Raw genomic sequence first — 16,480 nt, 5'->3', positions numbered from 1 at the left:
TCGTAAGACACACTGACCCTATTCCCCATTGTCTGCAGACGGGTTATAGCCTCACTCATGAAAAGTCGTTTTATCACAACCCCAAGCAACCACTCCCGGACCACATTCATGCATATTTTATAGTCGCAGAAAGGATTTTAAAAACTCCTAACCATTTCCCACTTCACTTAATCCACAAAGTGTTTTTGCAACTTAACTCAGTGGGCGGCGAAACACTTCTTCAAAAACATCTGATGATAGAGGATGCAAATCATTAACTCCTTATCCCGCTGCTTGGCCTATCAGAGAGTGATCACTGTGTTGTTTGCCTGGCTGTAGTGTATCACGCCACCTCTAAAAGCCCTTTCACCCACCGCCAGTGATGATCGATCAGAGCAAATGAAACAAGGATTCGTTTGATGGTTCAAATTTACTGTTTGTTTTGCCTCTCTGTTGTTCCCAGCCATCACACCACCTACTGTAACAGATGAACTAACTTTACCCTACTTATTAAACGCCACAGCTTATGACTCAATGGGTTTCTTTTATCATTTGTCTCTAAAGCAAGTATTGAAAAGTAGTGAGTTTGTGTGAAAATGATTACGTCAGTTTAGAAATGCCCTTGTACTGTTATTGGAAAATCTGTGTTTTTTTGTATATTTCTGTATGGGGGTGTATTAAATTATTATTCAACAGTACTTTCTATGGGAAAATACTTAAAATGTGACAGTCTTTGTAAGTATTTATCATCTAAATTATTGTACTTCCTTTCGATTTGTAGATAAGTGGTGATGATAAGGTATTGGTAAACAGAAAAATAACTGTTCCTTATGGGTCTTATGCATTGTTTTAATTTATTGATGTATATACTGTATGTTTGTTAATAAACAATGTAATTTATTTTGTATATGATTAATAAACATGTTAAAACATTATGTAAGGGTTAGTGCCTGGTATTACAAATGTTGTTATTTTTTCCATTTTCTCAGTCAAATGTGGACAACAGTCACTTACCGCATGGCCATGGTCATATCAGGTCTTCCAGTGTTTTCTAAGAGCAAAAAACATCATCAGCCAAATTCAAAATACACTTTTGTTAAAACAAAGCCTTACGCAATATTAACATCAATTCGTAAAGTAAAGTAAAAGACGAATTCATTCTTGCACACTATGTAATGTATTTACAATTACAACGATCATGACTACCTCTGGACACGTGCAGTCGCTTCTAGACCATCGTAAGCAGAGCTGGCCTCTCATCGCAATCATCAACATCTCAAAAACTATATCAGCACAAACATACCGCAAACGATTGACATAGTTTTATATCAACTTGATTATTAGGGCCAACTTCATGGCGCTCAGGTCTGTAGTAGCCAGTGCATATAAGAGGGAGGCCGCGGGAAATATAAACAAATTGACAAATCATCGCATTATTTTATTTTTTTCAATAAAAGTAACTTAGTGGTACACATTTTACACTTATACGTGTATATTTCGTAATTATAATTTTCAGGATCAACGCTTTACCATCATTTTAATACCAAACCCGTGTCCTCTCCCGGGATTCCGTGCACTCCAGTCCAGGTTTTGCGCGCACCTCGGGGGTTTGTGACTGTCGTTACTCGGTTGCTGAGGAAGGAGACGCGGGTAAAATGTAAACATTGATTCAAACCGGGGAGAGAGACAGCGTTGACTGAGTTGTTGTTTCGATTTTTCGATTGCTATTTGTTTTCTTGCTACATCCAGTTTGCCAAATACTCCGTATAAGTCAAGGCGTTTGACACGAGGCTTATGGATGTAACGTTATAAGCAACTGTTAGCTAGCTAGCTCCTTGACAGCTAACATAACATTAACCTTAGCTAACAGCCCACAATACAGTACCTTAGCGACCACTACAAGGCTTGGCATTTTATTTGTCTGAATGAAGTTTCATGGAGGACTACGAGAAGTTTGTGGAGTTCCATCTGTCTCGGCTAAAAAGGACTAAAGATGTTAAAAAGGAGGAGAGACAGAAATCATCCTCCCTTATCTGCTTCCATGGACGAACTATCCTTCCTCCACTGGTAGGCCTGTACATTTATCCTCACAGCATTTGCCTGACACATTTTGTTAGCTATATAAGATGACATATTGCCTCGCTGTAGGAACATTTCGTGTCTGTGTCTTTACTGTAGCATTAGTACAAATCAAACTACCAAGTAAAGGCGTGTTTTGTGCTGATAACAGCTCTCAGGGCCACAGCGGGAGGAGATGGGCAGACTCAGACAGGCTGCACAAAAAACTGCAGAACACAGGCAGTGCAAAGATGATCCAAGAATGTCCTATGTCCAAACTATTCTGCAAAGCGTTCATGTAAGTTCACAATATATCTGAGATATCAGTGTTAGCACTTCATATTTCTAATGTTTGAAAACCTAATCATTCTTTGTATCTATTTGATTTCAGATAAGAAAAACACCAACACTTGAGGAGCTCCTCAAAGAATCCGAAGTTCACTCTCAAGAATCCAGTGACACTTTTGAGGGATCAATGTCACAAGACATTTTTACAAAAAAGAATCTCTCTCCTTCTGTTAAGCCAATAGAAAGGATCGAGGAAACACTCTGTCCACTCACGTCAACCACCTGCAGTGCCTTATTGACTCCTCATGTTCAAACAGGTTATGGTGAGAACAGCCATGATATCCATCAAGCCAGTCATTCAGGTTTAAATTGCCGTTCACCTAATGCCTACTGCCACCCGTCATTATCATCAGGTTATGATAGCTACATGAATGTTGAAAACACTATCAGTGCCATAGAGAGTCACAAAGTGGGGGATTTCTGTCTTCAAGACAGACTTGAAGACTTTTTCAATCATGACTCTTCTGATACCATTAAAAAGATGCCAGATATTATAAACTATCCGCCAGTTGATGGTGAAGAGTTGGAGAAGAGTGGACAAGAGTCAATATTTGTGACTGATTTCAAAACAGAAAGTACCCCTTTTGTAGAGCTTAGTTCAGCAGAAGAAACCTCTGATATTTTTCCAGAGTACAAAGACATTTCACATTTTGCAAATCAGCGTGAAAGTCTTGAAGATGCTGATGTAACGTGTGGCCTTAAAGACCGACCAAAGGATGTAACAGTGTCCCACTGCCTGACACAAATACATACCCATCTCTTTGAAACGATGCAAATGACGATGCAAACTGATGAAGAGGACTCAAAGCTACCAGAGGAGCCATATCACTTGAGTCTTCAGACCTTACTAAAGAAATCCCAGGAGTATCGGCGGCGTCAGCGCATGCTTCGGAGCCAGGCCAAAAATGCTAAAATTCAGGACAGAGCTCAAGATCAACCAAAGTCAGAGGAACAGAGCCTATCTGATAAGGAGAATGATGAGCGACACAGCAAAGGAACTCTGCTAAAAACAAGCCAAGAGAGGAGTGATATCCTGAGTCCCACAGTGAATCAATCATTAAAGAGATCTTATAAAAATGATGGGAAAAGTGAAGAAATCAGTGATAAATCACACTTATCAATTGATGGCTATGCACAAGACAGTATTTTAACATCAAATACTGACAGCTATGACTCAGTTCATATGAATAATTGGGTAAACACTAGCGGTTCAAACAGTATTTCCTTGTCGGTGCCGATATGGACAAAAAACTTGAACAAAAGCAGCGGACGCAGTGCCAGCACCTCCCCCACAGCTTTTAAAGATGTCAGGAAATATCACAAAATCCCAACCTTGAACTTCTGCAGGAGTCCTGTTTCCTGCAAAGTCCAAAGACCTTCTCCACCTTATGATAAAATCTCTCTAACAGAGGCTGTGATCAGTAAGTCCATGAGTAAAGAGCGCAAGGTTGAACAAAGTAGCAGCAGCCCTTCGCCTCTAAATGTTGCTGTGGAGAGTGATGTAACATGTGTCTTAGCCAAGAGTTCACAGCACATAGATCAGCTGGAGTTCAACCTGTCTGGCCTCAAAGTGCTGATCTCAGATTTGGAGTCCACGCTGACTGAAAACGTGGACAAACGCAGCAGCCAGGGTGAGAGTCAGCAGACGCAACTGAGCCAAAACAATTTAGCTGGTTGGTTTGGTGATGTTCGTCATTCGCAGAGGAGCAAATCACTTGACAGCGTTCAAAGTGGTAACGAAAAAACTTCACAGATGGAGCGAACAACAGAGGCAATTAACCCACAGGAGAAACGGCTTGTTATGTCAATGAGGAGAGAGACGGGTCAGAAGAGACTGACAGATGCACAGAATACACGAAGGCCACCATCGGCTAAATGTATCCTGTCTGCCACACAGCGGATGCTCATTCCTGATGTGTTTAGAAATTGTCTCCCTGAAACTGCCACACCGAATTATGCCTCTTCAACGTCTGATACAAGTAACCATCTAGTGATCCCGAATGCTGATTCAGATGTGGGTCACGACTCGCGCTCAACTTCTCTGAACCAATCCTACGACGTGGAGGCGCCGTCTGAGCTGTGGCTGCAGAGGGAGCGTGGACCTCAGAGGTGTGAGAAGAATGAGCGGACTCCGGAGAGCGGCGGTGAAGGCCAGGGCGTGGGGTCAAAGGTAAAACGAAGGCTGCAGATGCCAGAAGACGTTCGGGAGAAAGGAGACGAGCAAGGACGTGTTGTCAGCAGGCCCGGCTCCTACACTCCAAAAGGTGAGTCAAGTATTCTGTGAACCTACTTTTCGTTAGAATGTGCTTGGCTAAATGTTGTACTGCATCATTACATTTGATTTCAACTTGCCTTCCTTCCTTTGTTATATGTTGGTTTTCGCATAATCAGGCGAAACTTTTGCACAATCATTTACCTTGAACATTTATTCTATGCGCTCTGAGGCTGGCTCTCCTGTGTACTTTTGTTTGTCACATCATAATCATGCCTCATACGTATAGACTCGGTAAGATGATAAATCTCTCACATAACCCAGAGAAAACAGTCATTAATCTTCATTTCTGACGTGTTGTGTTCAATGATGTGTAGCTGCTGCTCGGTGGCATGAAGGCCTCGACAGTGCGGCGGAGAACGAGGAGCAGCTGAGACAGATCCACGCAGCTCAGATCAGAGCGCTGCAGGAGGAGCACCAGAGACAACAAGAGCAACTACTGCAGGTGCACTTCTAAACGGAAATTACTTTACTGTGTTATTATTTCTAATCCCAATAATTAGGTCACATAGAAAAACGGGCCAGAACACTCGATCCCAGTTCTTAGTCCTGATAAATATGCTGCTAAATCATCGCCTGTTTGATGACCGGAACAGTGGGAAAATGAAGGATGCCTGTACGTTTTTAGCCGTTTTTGTACATCCCTAACTTTCGATGGATATAACTGTTAAATTTTAGATTTAGAACAATGGCACGCCCTGTAAGACACGGAGGAGACATTAAGTAAAACACTGCGGTCCGCTGTCCCTCTTGCCACCTTTTTGCATGAGATTGCATCATGCCGGAGTACAGATGAAGCACTACATCTTTCCTGTACAGCCACTATAATTCACTCCCCAACGTTTTGACACCACCAAAAGTCACCTACGAGCAAAAAATTAAAAATTAATGTCGAGCCCAGTGTTTCGGATTTCCAGAGTTGGACGAGACAGAGAAAGGTTGGTGCATGCGGCGCTATCACTTAATAAATCTGCTGTATACATTTCCCTGCCCCATTAATAAAGAATATACATGCACATATGGCATCCATACCTGTTGAAATGTGCTTGGAGACCCAGGTCGTGGGTAGACTACAGACATCTGTTCATTACAAGGGACCTTCAGACTCTCCCCAGTGATAAAGGAAAGCACCACGATTCTACCATAAATGTTTCATTACATCCTAAGAGTCAAGCTGGCACGGTCGCCTGTTCCCGTGCCTGTATTCCAGAGTATGTGTGTGCAATATTTCAAGGACACGCGGCGTGCTTTGGCAGCTCGTCCTGGTTTCTTCGTCTCGTGTCTGTATTTGTTCTTGGCCGGTGTCCTTGCCCTATTAATCGCTGTCTCTGTTTAATTAATGTATCCTAACAACAATATAATTAACATAAGCTGTTTAAAAAAAGACTTCCTCTTTGACTCCGCTCAATCATCTGGGGTATGATGAGAGACCGAGCGGGCCGGACTCGGTGGCCACAGGAGGAACGGGACCAGGGGATTGACACAGAAAAAAAAAAAAAGGAATAATTTGTTTAATTCATGAGCGTCTGTGGTTAAGTGCCAGATCGTCCCGCCGCGTGCCACCGCTAATGGCCCCTCTCTTTTTTTTCTTTTTTTTCCCGCTTTTTTCTAATCTTCCCCTTTGTTTTGTCTCGTACCTTTTCCACAATCATTTTTTTCTCCGTGGCTGTATTAATTTTCTCCACTGCTCCCTGTCATCCCTTTGCTTCTCTCCAGCGTCCCTGCCCCATCTCTCTCTCTCTCTCTACCCTCAATTAATTTTTTCCTCCTGCCTCATTTGCTGTCCTTTCCAATTCGATATTTTTCAACCTTGCCGGCTCCCAGATGCACGCACGCCTGCCTTTTGCGCACATCCATGGCTCTATAGGTTACTGTGGTGTGTCTGTGTCTTTTTAGGCGTTGGCAGCGCGTTACGGCGTTCTTCACAGCGTGTCCTTGCCCCACTCCATGTCCACCTCACGTCTTGGGGACACAGTGACCTTTCCTACCCTCTCCCAGGTATTTGCATCACATTCACTCGCTCATGTCACTAATGCACTTGCTTGACCTCTTTACCCTTGTATTCTTATAGATTTATATTCATCACCTGTAGGTTCACTCATGCTTGTATAAAAAATAAACCTTCTCCAGCTTGGATTTGGATTGTCTTTGTGGTCTAAATTATCAGTTGTTGCTATGTCCCGCTATGACAGCTTCATTACCACATTGTCCAACAACCATGCCCTTTTGGCACTACACTGGTACAATCAACAAGTGAGAGAAAAGCGCATCGCCTGCTTATTATTCAGCTTATTATATCCTATTAAAATGATGAACTGTGCGGCTGCTTCCATTGATGCCCTAAACAGATGCCAACAAAGGACCTTGAGAATCTTTGCAGGAAATTAATTGGATGTCATTGATGGTATTAGCATTCTCCTCTCTCTTCCCCTCTGGTCCTCATTATTCACCCACAGCCCTCGCCCAGCCCGCTCCCAGAGCACTACCGCCATCTGCTGTCCGCCGCCGCAAAGGGCTTTCTAACGCGCAGGCTGCTGAAGACGGAGCGAGTCGCGCAGTTGGTCCGAACTGTCAGGGTGAGTAGAGGCAGCCAATTATGTTCTCGAGGCTCCATTACTCTGATCTCACTGTGGGCCATAATCGTTTTGAGTTTTAAATTAAACTGTCTCTTTAGGACACACTGCAGTTTCTGAAGGCCTTCCAGCAGCAAAGTCCCAACAAAGGACTCTGCTCCAGACAAGATATGATGTTGCAGGAGAGAGTCACTTTACAGGTAAGATACATTTTACCCTCTTTAGCATTTTCATTCATTTTTAATATTTCAGTCACCAATAAAAGAAGTCCTGTGTTATACAATGCTGTTTTTACTTACTCTCATTTAGCTGCGTGCCACACGATATGAGATCTATGACATCTTCTTCAGTCTCTCGGCCGGAGAGAGGATGCAGCTGATCAGTATGGACAGAGACCTGGCCCGAGAAAGAGAACTCAGACGACAAGTAAAATCAGTTTGTTTATTTTAGGGCTCAAACAACTACTCGGATTAATCAAAGCAAATCTGTTATTGAAATGACAGCCTACTAATTTAGTAGGGCTGAGACGATACATGTTTGTTGTGATCTAATACGTATCACGACACGAAGGGCCTAATACGAGACGTAATGTTATGTGATACGATATATTCTATAACACAAGGTATTACATTCAGAATTTTTCATTTTAACAAACTGCGATATTTTACCTCAAATTAATTTATCAAGAAATGTATGAATTAAATATAAATCAGTCTGATCTTGAGTAAAACATTTTGAAAAGTGCAAATGGCAAAAGCATTTTAAAAGTGTGGGCTCTTTTGTTTAAACCAGTTAGCACCAAATCTAGTCAAAACAAACCATAAAACTATAGTGTGATACATGGTTTCCGATACGAAATACGTATCACAACAAGGACATATTGTGATTTATATTGCAAAACGATGTTTTATCTCAGCCCTATAATTTAGTAGTGGAACAATCCTTATCTAGAATACACACATACTCCAACATATGCCATGTCCCTCAGACAGAGCAGGAGTATTGGGCTATATGGAAAAAAAAAATGTGTTTGTAAATGTACTATCAATATCTTAAAGGGACTATACGGAGTTTAAAAATGTTAAAACTAAGTATTTTCATCCCCCTACATGTTCCCTCCATGTCCTAATGTGTAGAATGAGCCCAGACCTGTTCACCACAACTGCCTCTAAAATCCTGCACTGTCACTCAAAAAGGTGTTACTTTGGGTCCGAAGTGCCGTCATGCACAAGCTTAATATAGAGACTGCAGTTACGCGTAACGCCTGAGGTGGCAGTAGTGAGCATAAAATGGCTAACTTGCATCTAGCCCCTTTAATCAAACTTGGACAGCGCTATTACTCTGCCACCGTGCTGGTTTAAACCCTATCCCCACCTTGCAGCTAGTCTCTTTAAGCAGCATCACATTCGTGTCACATGAGTATTATTTGGTAAATGGAAATCTCAAACAGGAGGAATCCATCTTTTGTAACAAATTAATTAGGTGTAAGGTAGTATTTTCTTGATACTGGTTTAAATGATGTCATTAGTAAATAGTCCAGTAAAGTATCCATAAAGTTTTGTGATATCTTTCTTTTATCAGAATGGAGTTGGCAGTCAACCGAAAGGAAAGAGTTCATTGTCTGCTGCTACACAGAAGTCACTGGAGAGAAAGAGGGAATTAATGTAAGCTTGACCACCAGTTCTGTTTGTTTTTTTGCGCTTTCAGCCTAACTTCTGTAAAGAAAAGTTTCCTGAAGCATTGCAAACAGCCGCAGCAGCAGTATTCTGCTTAATTTTCGAAGAGAATTAAAAATACTCACACCGCAGGCCACGGAAACCTTTTTTCCTCGATAGTGCCCGTGTCATTGGCTTAAAGCTCTTTTCCTTTTCCCACTAGGATCCAGAAGAAGACAGCCGAGAGACACAGGGGAGCCGGTGCGAAGACTCGGCACAAGCCCGGATTCTCCGCTGAGCAGCCATTAGAGACGCGAGCAGGACAGTTCAGAGCAAATCCTCAGAGGGTCCCCAAGAGCACTTACACCTCCAGACCCCGATGACATCCCTCTAATTGGCCCCACTGTGGGATCCTAATAAGACCTCTAGCGATTACATGAATATCTTTACATTTTAGAGGAGTTCAAAAACCCCAAACTGACACACAGGCGTCCCTATTGCTAACCACATATCATCCCTGTATCTGGTATCCCGCCTGTGTCTCCATCGCCAGCAGACATGATAGTTTCACTGTGACGCTGCATTAAAGGATGAAGACGAAGCGACACTGCAGTAACTTGGAGGTTATTTCTGTTTCCCGATGAAGACAATTGCAAGGAAGATGTCGAGCTTGTGTGTTTGACAGGTAACTAAAGACCTTGGAAGTGTTCGCCGTAACTGCCCCTAATTACCATAATAATGCTACTTGATTTATAAACCCAAGTAAGCCACCTTGAGAGTGAGAAGTTAAATCCCAGGGCTTACATGGGATTTTAATAGGCCAAGTTACATCAAGTTTTATTCAGTAATTAATTATTTGTTTGTTTATTTACTGATATGACCTGTCGCAGTCTTTTAAATGCATACAGTGCAACAATATAGAATTGTATATTTTCTACATCTTTTTGTGCCCGGTAGTTTTTGTACTTGAGAAGCATTTGTCTAATTCTTTAGAAAGTACATCTTGTTCTTTTGAAACAGGCCTTAATAGTTTGTTATATGCCGTCAAAGGACTTGTTACTGTTACTCCAAGTGTTGCCTACATTGTCCAGCACAAAGCCAAAATGCACATGGCGTGACCTTCATTTTTAAATAGTTGTTTGAAAGGTTTTTTTTATGTTATTTATACACATTTGTAATAAATGTTTTCAAAAGTACACTATGATTGCTCAAATTGATATTTTCACTTGAAAATATATTCATACTATTATATGAAATTTTACACTATATTCATCTCACACAGAGAAATTAATTTGCTACACCAGCTCTTCAGCACGGGGTGGGGGGTCCAAGTAGTTAGGAAATGTGCAATCGAAGAAGGGAAAAGCACAAACAATAGAATATTATAATGTGCTTCTGCAATGTTATTTTTTTTAATTGTCCTTAAATTCGACATTCTAACATGAGTTATTTGTTGATTTGTCCATTCATTTGAGGCTCCATGTCTTTTTATCAAACACAAATCAAATCTGCATTATCTTTATGAACCGTTCAGCCTCCCGTCAACAGGCGGCGCTCGTGAGACGGTGAGGTGCGCTTCCGGTATGGACAGGTTGGGGCTTTGTTTTGAATAAATGCTTCTCAGCTGATTTTTGAGGAGGATCATGGAAGAGGAGGCAGACAGTTGTTTTTCTTCACGGTCGGAGAGAAAGGCTCAAGAGAAAGCCAAAATACTGCAGCGGGAAAGAGAAAGGACGATCTTCAAACTGGTAAGACAGACAAATATAAACGATCATTCCAGCCCTTGTGTTAGCCTGCTACCTCTGCCGTACAGAAACCACTGTGTTCTGAGACTTTTCTCCCCCTGTGGTTAATTCCGTGTGAAGGTGGGTAAAGTGTTGAAGAAGCCCGAGGGGGAGCGGTCAGAGGAGGAGGCCGCTGTGCTCGAGCTGCACCGGGACACAGTGGAGGAGCTGTGCAGGCGCGAGCTCCGCAGGAACCTGCTGAAGAGGAAGCAGGAGGAGGTGAGGCTGTGACCAGCCCTGCACCGCGAGACTGGGTGTTTCATAATGTTCAGTGATGGAATTTAATCTATGTTTACGCAGGTATTTGATGATACGGAGGAACTGAAACACAAAGTCAGGCAGTTGGCTCTGGCTATAAAACAAGCCAAAAACCTGGTTGTTTACACTGGCGCAGGCATAAGCACGGTAAAAGTTCAACAGCTCCTTAAATGTCTTCATTTGTCAGCTCTGACTTACTGACCTCGTTGTTTCAGGCTGCGTCGATCCCAGACTACAGGGGCCCAAATGGAGTTTGGACTCAACTCCAAAAAGGTCGAACAATAAGGTACGTCCTGTAATTAAAGGCATATGCAATTTAGTCCATCTTTACACTAAACGTGGTTTTCTACATTAATATTTTATATACCCACGTTGCCGATAAATGTTTTGCATGAGTGATTGATGATGATTTGACAGACTGTTGCAGAATGGCAGCTATGACTTTGTCAGTCAGTTCCTGGGCAGCTGTGGCCACAGATAAACTATTCCATGTGTTTAGACCAGGAGTCTCCAACACTTTTTACCTGGCAAGCTACTTTTACACAACAAGAACGTCGGAGAGCTACTTATGCCTCAAAAACATTCATTCATTCATTCATTTTCTTCCACTTGTCTGTTGCCGGGTCGTGGGGGCCACTGTTGGAACTGCCCAAATCACATTGCACCAGCCCCTTATGGCGCCTCCTGCAGGTGGTGGGTCCACAGAAGGACGGCCTCACGATTCTCAGGCCTGTTGGTCCCTCATAAGGGGCTTCTGAACCGCTCTTTGTCTGACCCGTCACCTAGGACCTGCTTGCCATGGGAGACCCTACCAGGGGCACGAGGCCCCCGACAACAGAGCCCCCAGGATCATTCGGGTGCTCAAACCCCCCCCACTACGTTAAGGTGGCGGTTCCAGGAGGGGACCTCAAAAACACTTGTGTAAAATGTGACATAGGTGGACTTCACCCTGAAGAATTAGTATTTCAAAGAAAATGACTTTAGTCCTTATACTTTACAAAATTGACCAAACTGTTTGCAGATTGTTTGCATCATGCGTGTAGAGATGTAGAAAGTCTTTGGCGAGCTACTGGAGCTCTCGAGCTACCTGTTGGAGATCCCTGGTTTAGACTGAATGAATCAGTGGGGATTTAAAAAGCTTGTCCATATAATTCTGTTTCCTGGTACCCGGGCCCTATCATCAGTGGTGACTGTTTACACAGGTCCTAAACACCAGTGTGACCTGTTGCTCACACTTCACATCTCTCTCAGTGTTTAGTCTGAGCCCTGAGCTATTTTCTGCCTCACACATGACTCTGTCCTGCTCATGTCAAACCATTACTGTCTCCAATGTACAGTTGTGCTCAAAAGTTTACATACCCTTTTTTTTTATTTTTGTGACTATTATTGAAGGAATATTAAAGATAACACAAGTTTTTTTTACTCATAGTTAGTGGTTGTGTGAAGCCATTTGTGGTGAAAAAGCAGAGTTTGCTTTTTTAAAATCATGATGAAAAAATGATCAAAGGTTTGTGATCAAGATAAATGGGCCGCTTTAACGTTAGATTATATACAGAACTTTCTCCACAACTACCACAACCATAGTTGTCATTGATGCTAAAAGGAGCAATACACAGAACATAAGGACTGCAAACTTTTGAGCACAACTGTATCTCAATGGGAGAAGCATTGAGTCTAAAGCTGCTCAGTTGGGTTGACTGGGGTTGGCCAGACCGCCTTTGCTCTGATCGATCCCGTCAGATCTCGGGAGCTAAGCAAAGAAGGACTTGGATGGGAGACACCAGGAAGCCTGGGTGAATTAGTGTGTGAGTGAGTGAATGGTTGTGGACGGAGGGGCCGATGGCACAGACTGGTGGCCTCGCTTCCGTCAGTCTACCCCAGGGCAGCTGTGGCTACAATTGTAGCTGACCATTACTGAGTGTGGCGTGCATGAATAATGACTACAGTGTAGCGCTTTGAGAAACTTGGTAAACTTGACTTGTAAAGTGCAATACAAGGGATTATGTAAGGGATTATTAACATTATTAACACTGTGATGGCATCCACTTAGTATTAGATAAGATAAGATATTGTATGAGATTGAATTTTGTTGAAAACTACTGTAGATAGGCCAGCACATTTTATTTATAGGTTGAGACAACTGTGCAGATTAAAAATACCAGATTTGAGAAACTATAAAAGAGCAGAAGTTGTCTTTACTCTTCCTGCATGTCACAGGTATTTTTTTCTCTGCGACTCTGCTTACCAAAAGAGGACCCTCTTTCCTAAGTCTATACTGCCCTCAGACATCTTTAGCCTCAGACATTTCTTCATACTTATGTTGTCTCAATGTTTTATTTTTTTTAATTATTAAGGTTTTCAAGCCTTTTTTTTTTTCCCAGTTCATCTGATCTTAGCAAAGCAGAGCCGACATACACACATATGTGCATTAGAGCAATGCATAAGGAAAAGCTGGTATGTAATAAAACAGATATTGCATTATTATTTTATATTTAACACGTTTAAACTACATTATCACATAATATTATTTATTAATATGTACATTTTGTTTGTCCTGAAGGTGAAGCATGTTGTTTCACAGAACTGCGATGGACTTCATGTACGTAGTGGCCTCCCAAGACCAGCGTTATCTGAGCTCCATGGAAATATGTTTATTGAGGTGAGGCACATGAGAGCGTCTTGTGTTTCTCTACAGGTCTTCATGTCAGACTTGTGTCTTTTAGGTTTGTACATCATGTTCTCCTGTGAGGGAGTATGTGCGTTTATTTGATGTTACTGAACGGACGTCACTTCACCGTCATGGCACTGGCCGTAAATGTGGTCGCTGCGGCAGTGAACTCCGGGACACTATCGTGCACTTTGGGGAGCGAGGGACTCTTGAACAACCTTTAAACTGGGAAGGAGCTGCACAGGCGGCAAAGACGGCTGATGTTATTCTATGTTTAGGCTCCAGCCTAAAGGTACACTCATTTTCTACTGTATTTTCCTAAACACTAGTTGATGTATTTTTATTATCTTGCAGGTACTAAAAAAATACCCTTGTTTATGGTGCATGAACAAAGCGGCTATCAAACGGCCAAAGTTGTATATTGTCAATCTTCAGGTATGCTTTGTTTTCCAAAATAGTATTACATTGAATTGAATTGTTGAGGTTTTATTGAAGTGTTTTTGATCTTGCTTTTGCTACAGTGGACGCCAAAAGATGATTTGGCCATGCTTAAAATTCATGCCAAGTGTGATGACGTTCTGAAGCTTTTGATGGAAGAGCTGAATATACATGTGCCGTCTTACAACAGGTAAAAATCATTTTTAAATAATTCATTATTATGACAGAAAGTATTGTATCACAGTTCTCAATGATTACCAATGCCGTCTTTGCTTATGCTTCTTTACCATTTTTTTTTCTTTCTTTTTTTTAGGACAGAAGATCCTATCTTCACAATAGCTACACCTCTAAAGACAGAGGAGGCCAATAGTCACTCTCGTGACGTCATTGCGCCGTCTGTGGAGCTGGGATTTGGCTCAGGTCACACTGAAGTCTCCACAGAAACCACATCGGTTCAAGGGGGGTGGTTTGGACGTGGTTACCGCAAAGGAAGAACTGTCAAGAAAAAACTTGTATAACAACTCCAAACAAGAGGCTTGGACTTTTAGAAGCTACTTTAGGTATGTTTAAACCTTCTTTTATTGGAGGACACATTCAAATGTGTTAGACACATTGTAGGTGCTATTTTAGGTATTTCTGTTTCTGTGGTAAAGGTTTTATAAAATGTGTTTTTCCTCATAGTAACAACAGTAAGTACAACATACCTCATTGGTTTAGGATGCCACCACTGATGTGCTGTTACCACCAAAGATAAACATTGGTTGCTACAGTTGTTTACATAAAGCTGCGGGTTTTGTCCTATAGTATATATTACTAAATAATGTAGTTAAAAACGGATGGTCTTGCATATTTGTTTGTAGAAAGTTTACTCTGTTTAAAAAAGAAAAAAAGTTTATTCTGGAATAAACCACTCCTCGGTCAGTGAAGAACAGTCACTGTTTATTAGTGGAAAATAAGTGAATAAAATGCTTTGTGACCATTTCATAACAACTGTTACATCATGAAGAGGCTTAGTAAAGCTTTTGTTTAAGATTATATTTACTGAAATTACAGTGGTTAATTATAATTTTGGCCTTTTGCATATTTGCACTGTTGAATTTATGTTTTAGAAATGTATTTTTTTCATATAACTTTATTTAAAATTTGTTTGCTGCTGATGTTAACTCCGTTTCTTATTTTGCTCAGGATTCTTATACACTTCCAGCTGAGTAGTTTACCTTTTTCTTTGTTTACATTTTATATTAACTTTGTTGATAATGATTCAGGGTATGTTGTTTTCACTCATAAATGAACAATATTTTTTCAGGATTTACTTTCATATTTTATTATGTTACTAATCATGACCAAACAGATGTATCTGTTATCTCAGGAAGTCTATTGTGTCCCATTAACTCTTCAGAGGTTATCTAACGCCAGACAGAAAAAACAGCATGTTTGAAAATGATACTGTGGCTGACCATGTGGCACCTCTGTTTTTGAAATAAAAATGGGATTAGTGGTGAAACGTCGCTTGAGTGGATTTTTATTTGTCTAGAATGAGAGACTAAACCATTGTCTATTTCACAAGAACGTAAAGGAGCATCTATACTGCTACAGAAACATTAAAGACCATATGCCGGACTCATTCCTAATTTTCCTGACATTTTTCTACCATTCCAATTTTTCACACAGCGATGAGTTTATCAGCACTTAAAGGAGCAGGCCACGGTTTTTCCATACTGAGATATGTTCGTACCTGAGCTTAGACGAGTTGATACGTACCTGTCTGGTCTGTGTGCGTGCTCATGGAAGAGCTTGGTCGCTTCTAGCTTCACCCTGTTTGGAGCTATAGGAATATACTGGGAGAGGCCAAATGCTAACAACATCTTTGGTCTTTTTGCGTGACTGAGGGCACACAGTTCTTCCATACTGTGATATGTTCTTACCTGAGCTTAGACGACTTGACATGTACCTGTCTGGTCTTTGTGTGTGCCCTTGGAAAAGTGTGATAGCTTCCAACTTCACCCCCGTTTGGAGCTATAGGAATACATTGGGAGAGGCCAAATGCAAACAACATCATTGGTTGTTTTGCGTGCCTGAGAGCACACACAAAGACGAGACCGGTATGTATCAACTCGTCTAAGCTCAGGTAAGAACATATAGAGCTCAACAGTCACACCCATTCCCGGTCATGTGTCGGGGTCCGACACAAAAAATCCCATGTATTTTTAGCGTTGACATTTCGAAAAAGTCAACTTTTAAGACTCGTCAGCTATGTGCAAACTCACGGACAAAGCTGATTAGCCGGCGTCGTGCCATTAAACTCTTAAAAATTGAAATTTCGAAAAGTCAGCGCTAAAAATACATGGGATTTTTTGTGTCGGACCCCGACACGTACCGGGAATGGGTGGGACTGTGGAGCTCTATTTCAATATGTAAAAAATGGCCTGTTCATTTTATAAGCTTAA

The 16,480-nt window shown here is 41.5% G+C and overlaps 2 protein-coding genes across 2 annotated transcripts; both read left to right on the top strand.

Moving 5' to 3' along the window:
• The first annotated feature begins 1,595 nt into the window (after window positions 1–1,595).
• cp110 (centriolar coiled-coil protein 110) lies at window positions 1,596–9,471 on the top strand. Its single transcript, XM_079554474.1, has 10 exons — window positions 1,596–2,046; window positions 2,210–2,335; window positions 2,429–4,649; window positions 4,975–5,102; window positions 6,554–6,655; window positions 7,114–7,233; window positions 7,332–7,430; window positions 7,540–7,656; window positions 8,812–8,894; window positions 9,109–9,471. Exons 1-10 carry the CDS (start codon window positions 1,915–1,917, stop codon window positions 9,266–9,268), a joined length of 3,288 nt encoding a protein of 1,095 aa, XP_079410600.1. The 5' UTR covers window positions 1,596–1,914; the 3' UTR covers window positions 9,269–9,471.
• Window positions 9,472–10,436: 965 nt separating this feature from the next.
• Window positions 10,437–15,529, top strand: sirt7 (sirtuin 7). The gene is made up of 10 exons (XM_079553824.1): window positions 10,437–10,633; window positions 10,751–10,888; window positions 10,970–11,074; window positions 11,143–11,213; window positions 13,309–13,381; window positions 13,488–13,586; window positions 13,651–13,887; window positions 13,950–14,030; window positions 14,117–14,223; window positions 14,347–15,529. The coding sequence occupies exons 1-10, from the start codon at window positions 10,529–10,531 to the stop codon at window positions 14,549–14,551; spliced, it is 1,221 nt and encodes a 406-aa protein (XP_079409950.1). The 5' UTR covers window positions 10,437–10,528; the 3' UTR covers window positions 14,552–15,529.
• The last annotated feature ends 951 nt before the right edge of the window (window positions 15,530–16,480 follow it).

This window comes from Gobius niger (assembly GCF_951799975.1).
Source record: "Gobius niger genome assembly, chromosome: 3".
In the NCBI taxonomy this organism is placed as follows: Eukaryota; Metazoa; Chordata; class Actinopteri; order Gobiiformes; family Gobiidae; genus Gobius; species Gobius niger.
This window is presented reverse-complemented; position numbering and strand designations above follow the sequence as displayed.

Excerpts from the sequence above, each read along its gene's own strand:
- cp110 (XM_079554474.1), top strand. The coding sequence starts at position 1,915 with ATGGAGGACTACGAGAAGTTTGTGGAGTTCCATCTGTCTCGGCTAAAA. Across the intron at positions 6,656-7,113 it reads CCTTTCCTACCCTCTCCCAG|CCCTCGCCCAGCCCGCTCCC; the intron begins GTATTTGCATCA and ends ATTCACCCACAG. Across the intron at positions 7,431-7,539 it reads AGGAGAGAGTCACTTTACAG|CTGCGTGCCACACGATATGA; the intron begins GTAAGATACATT and ends ACTCTCATTTAG.
- sirt7 (XM_079553824.1), top strand. The coding sequence starts at position 10,529 with ATGGAAGAGGAGGCAGACAGTTGTTTTTCTTCACGGTCGGAGAGAAAG. Across the intron at positions 10,634-10,750 it reads AAAGGACGATCTTCAAACTG|GTGGGTAAAGTGTTGAAGAA; the intron begins GTAAGACAGACA and ends TTCCGTGTGAAG. Across the intron at positions 14,031-14,116 it reads TGTATATTGTCAATCTTCAG|TGGACGCCAAAAGATGATTT; the intron begins GTATGCTTTGTT and ends CTTTTGCTACAG.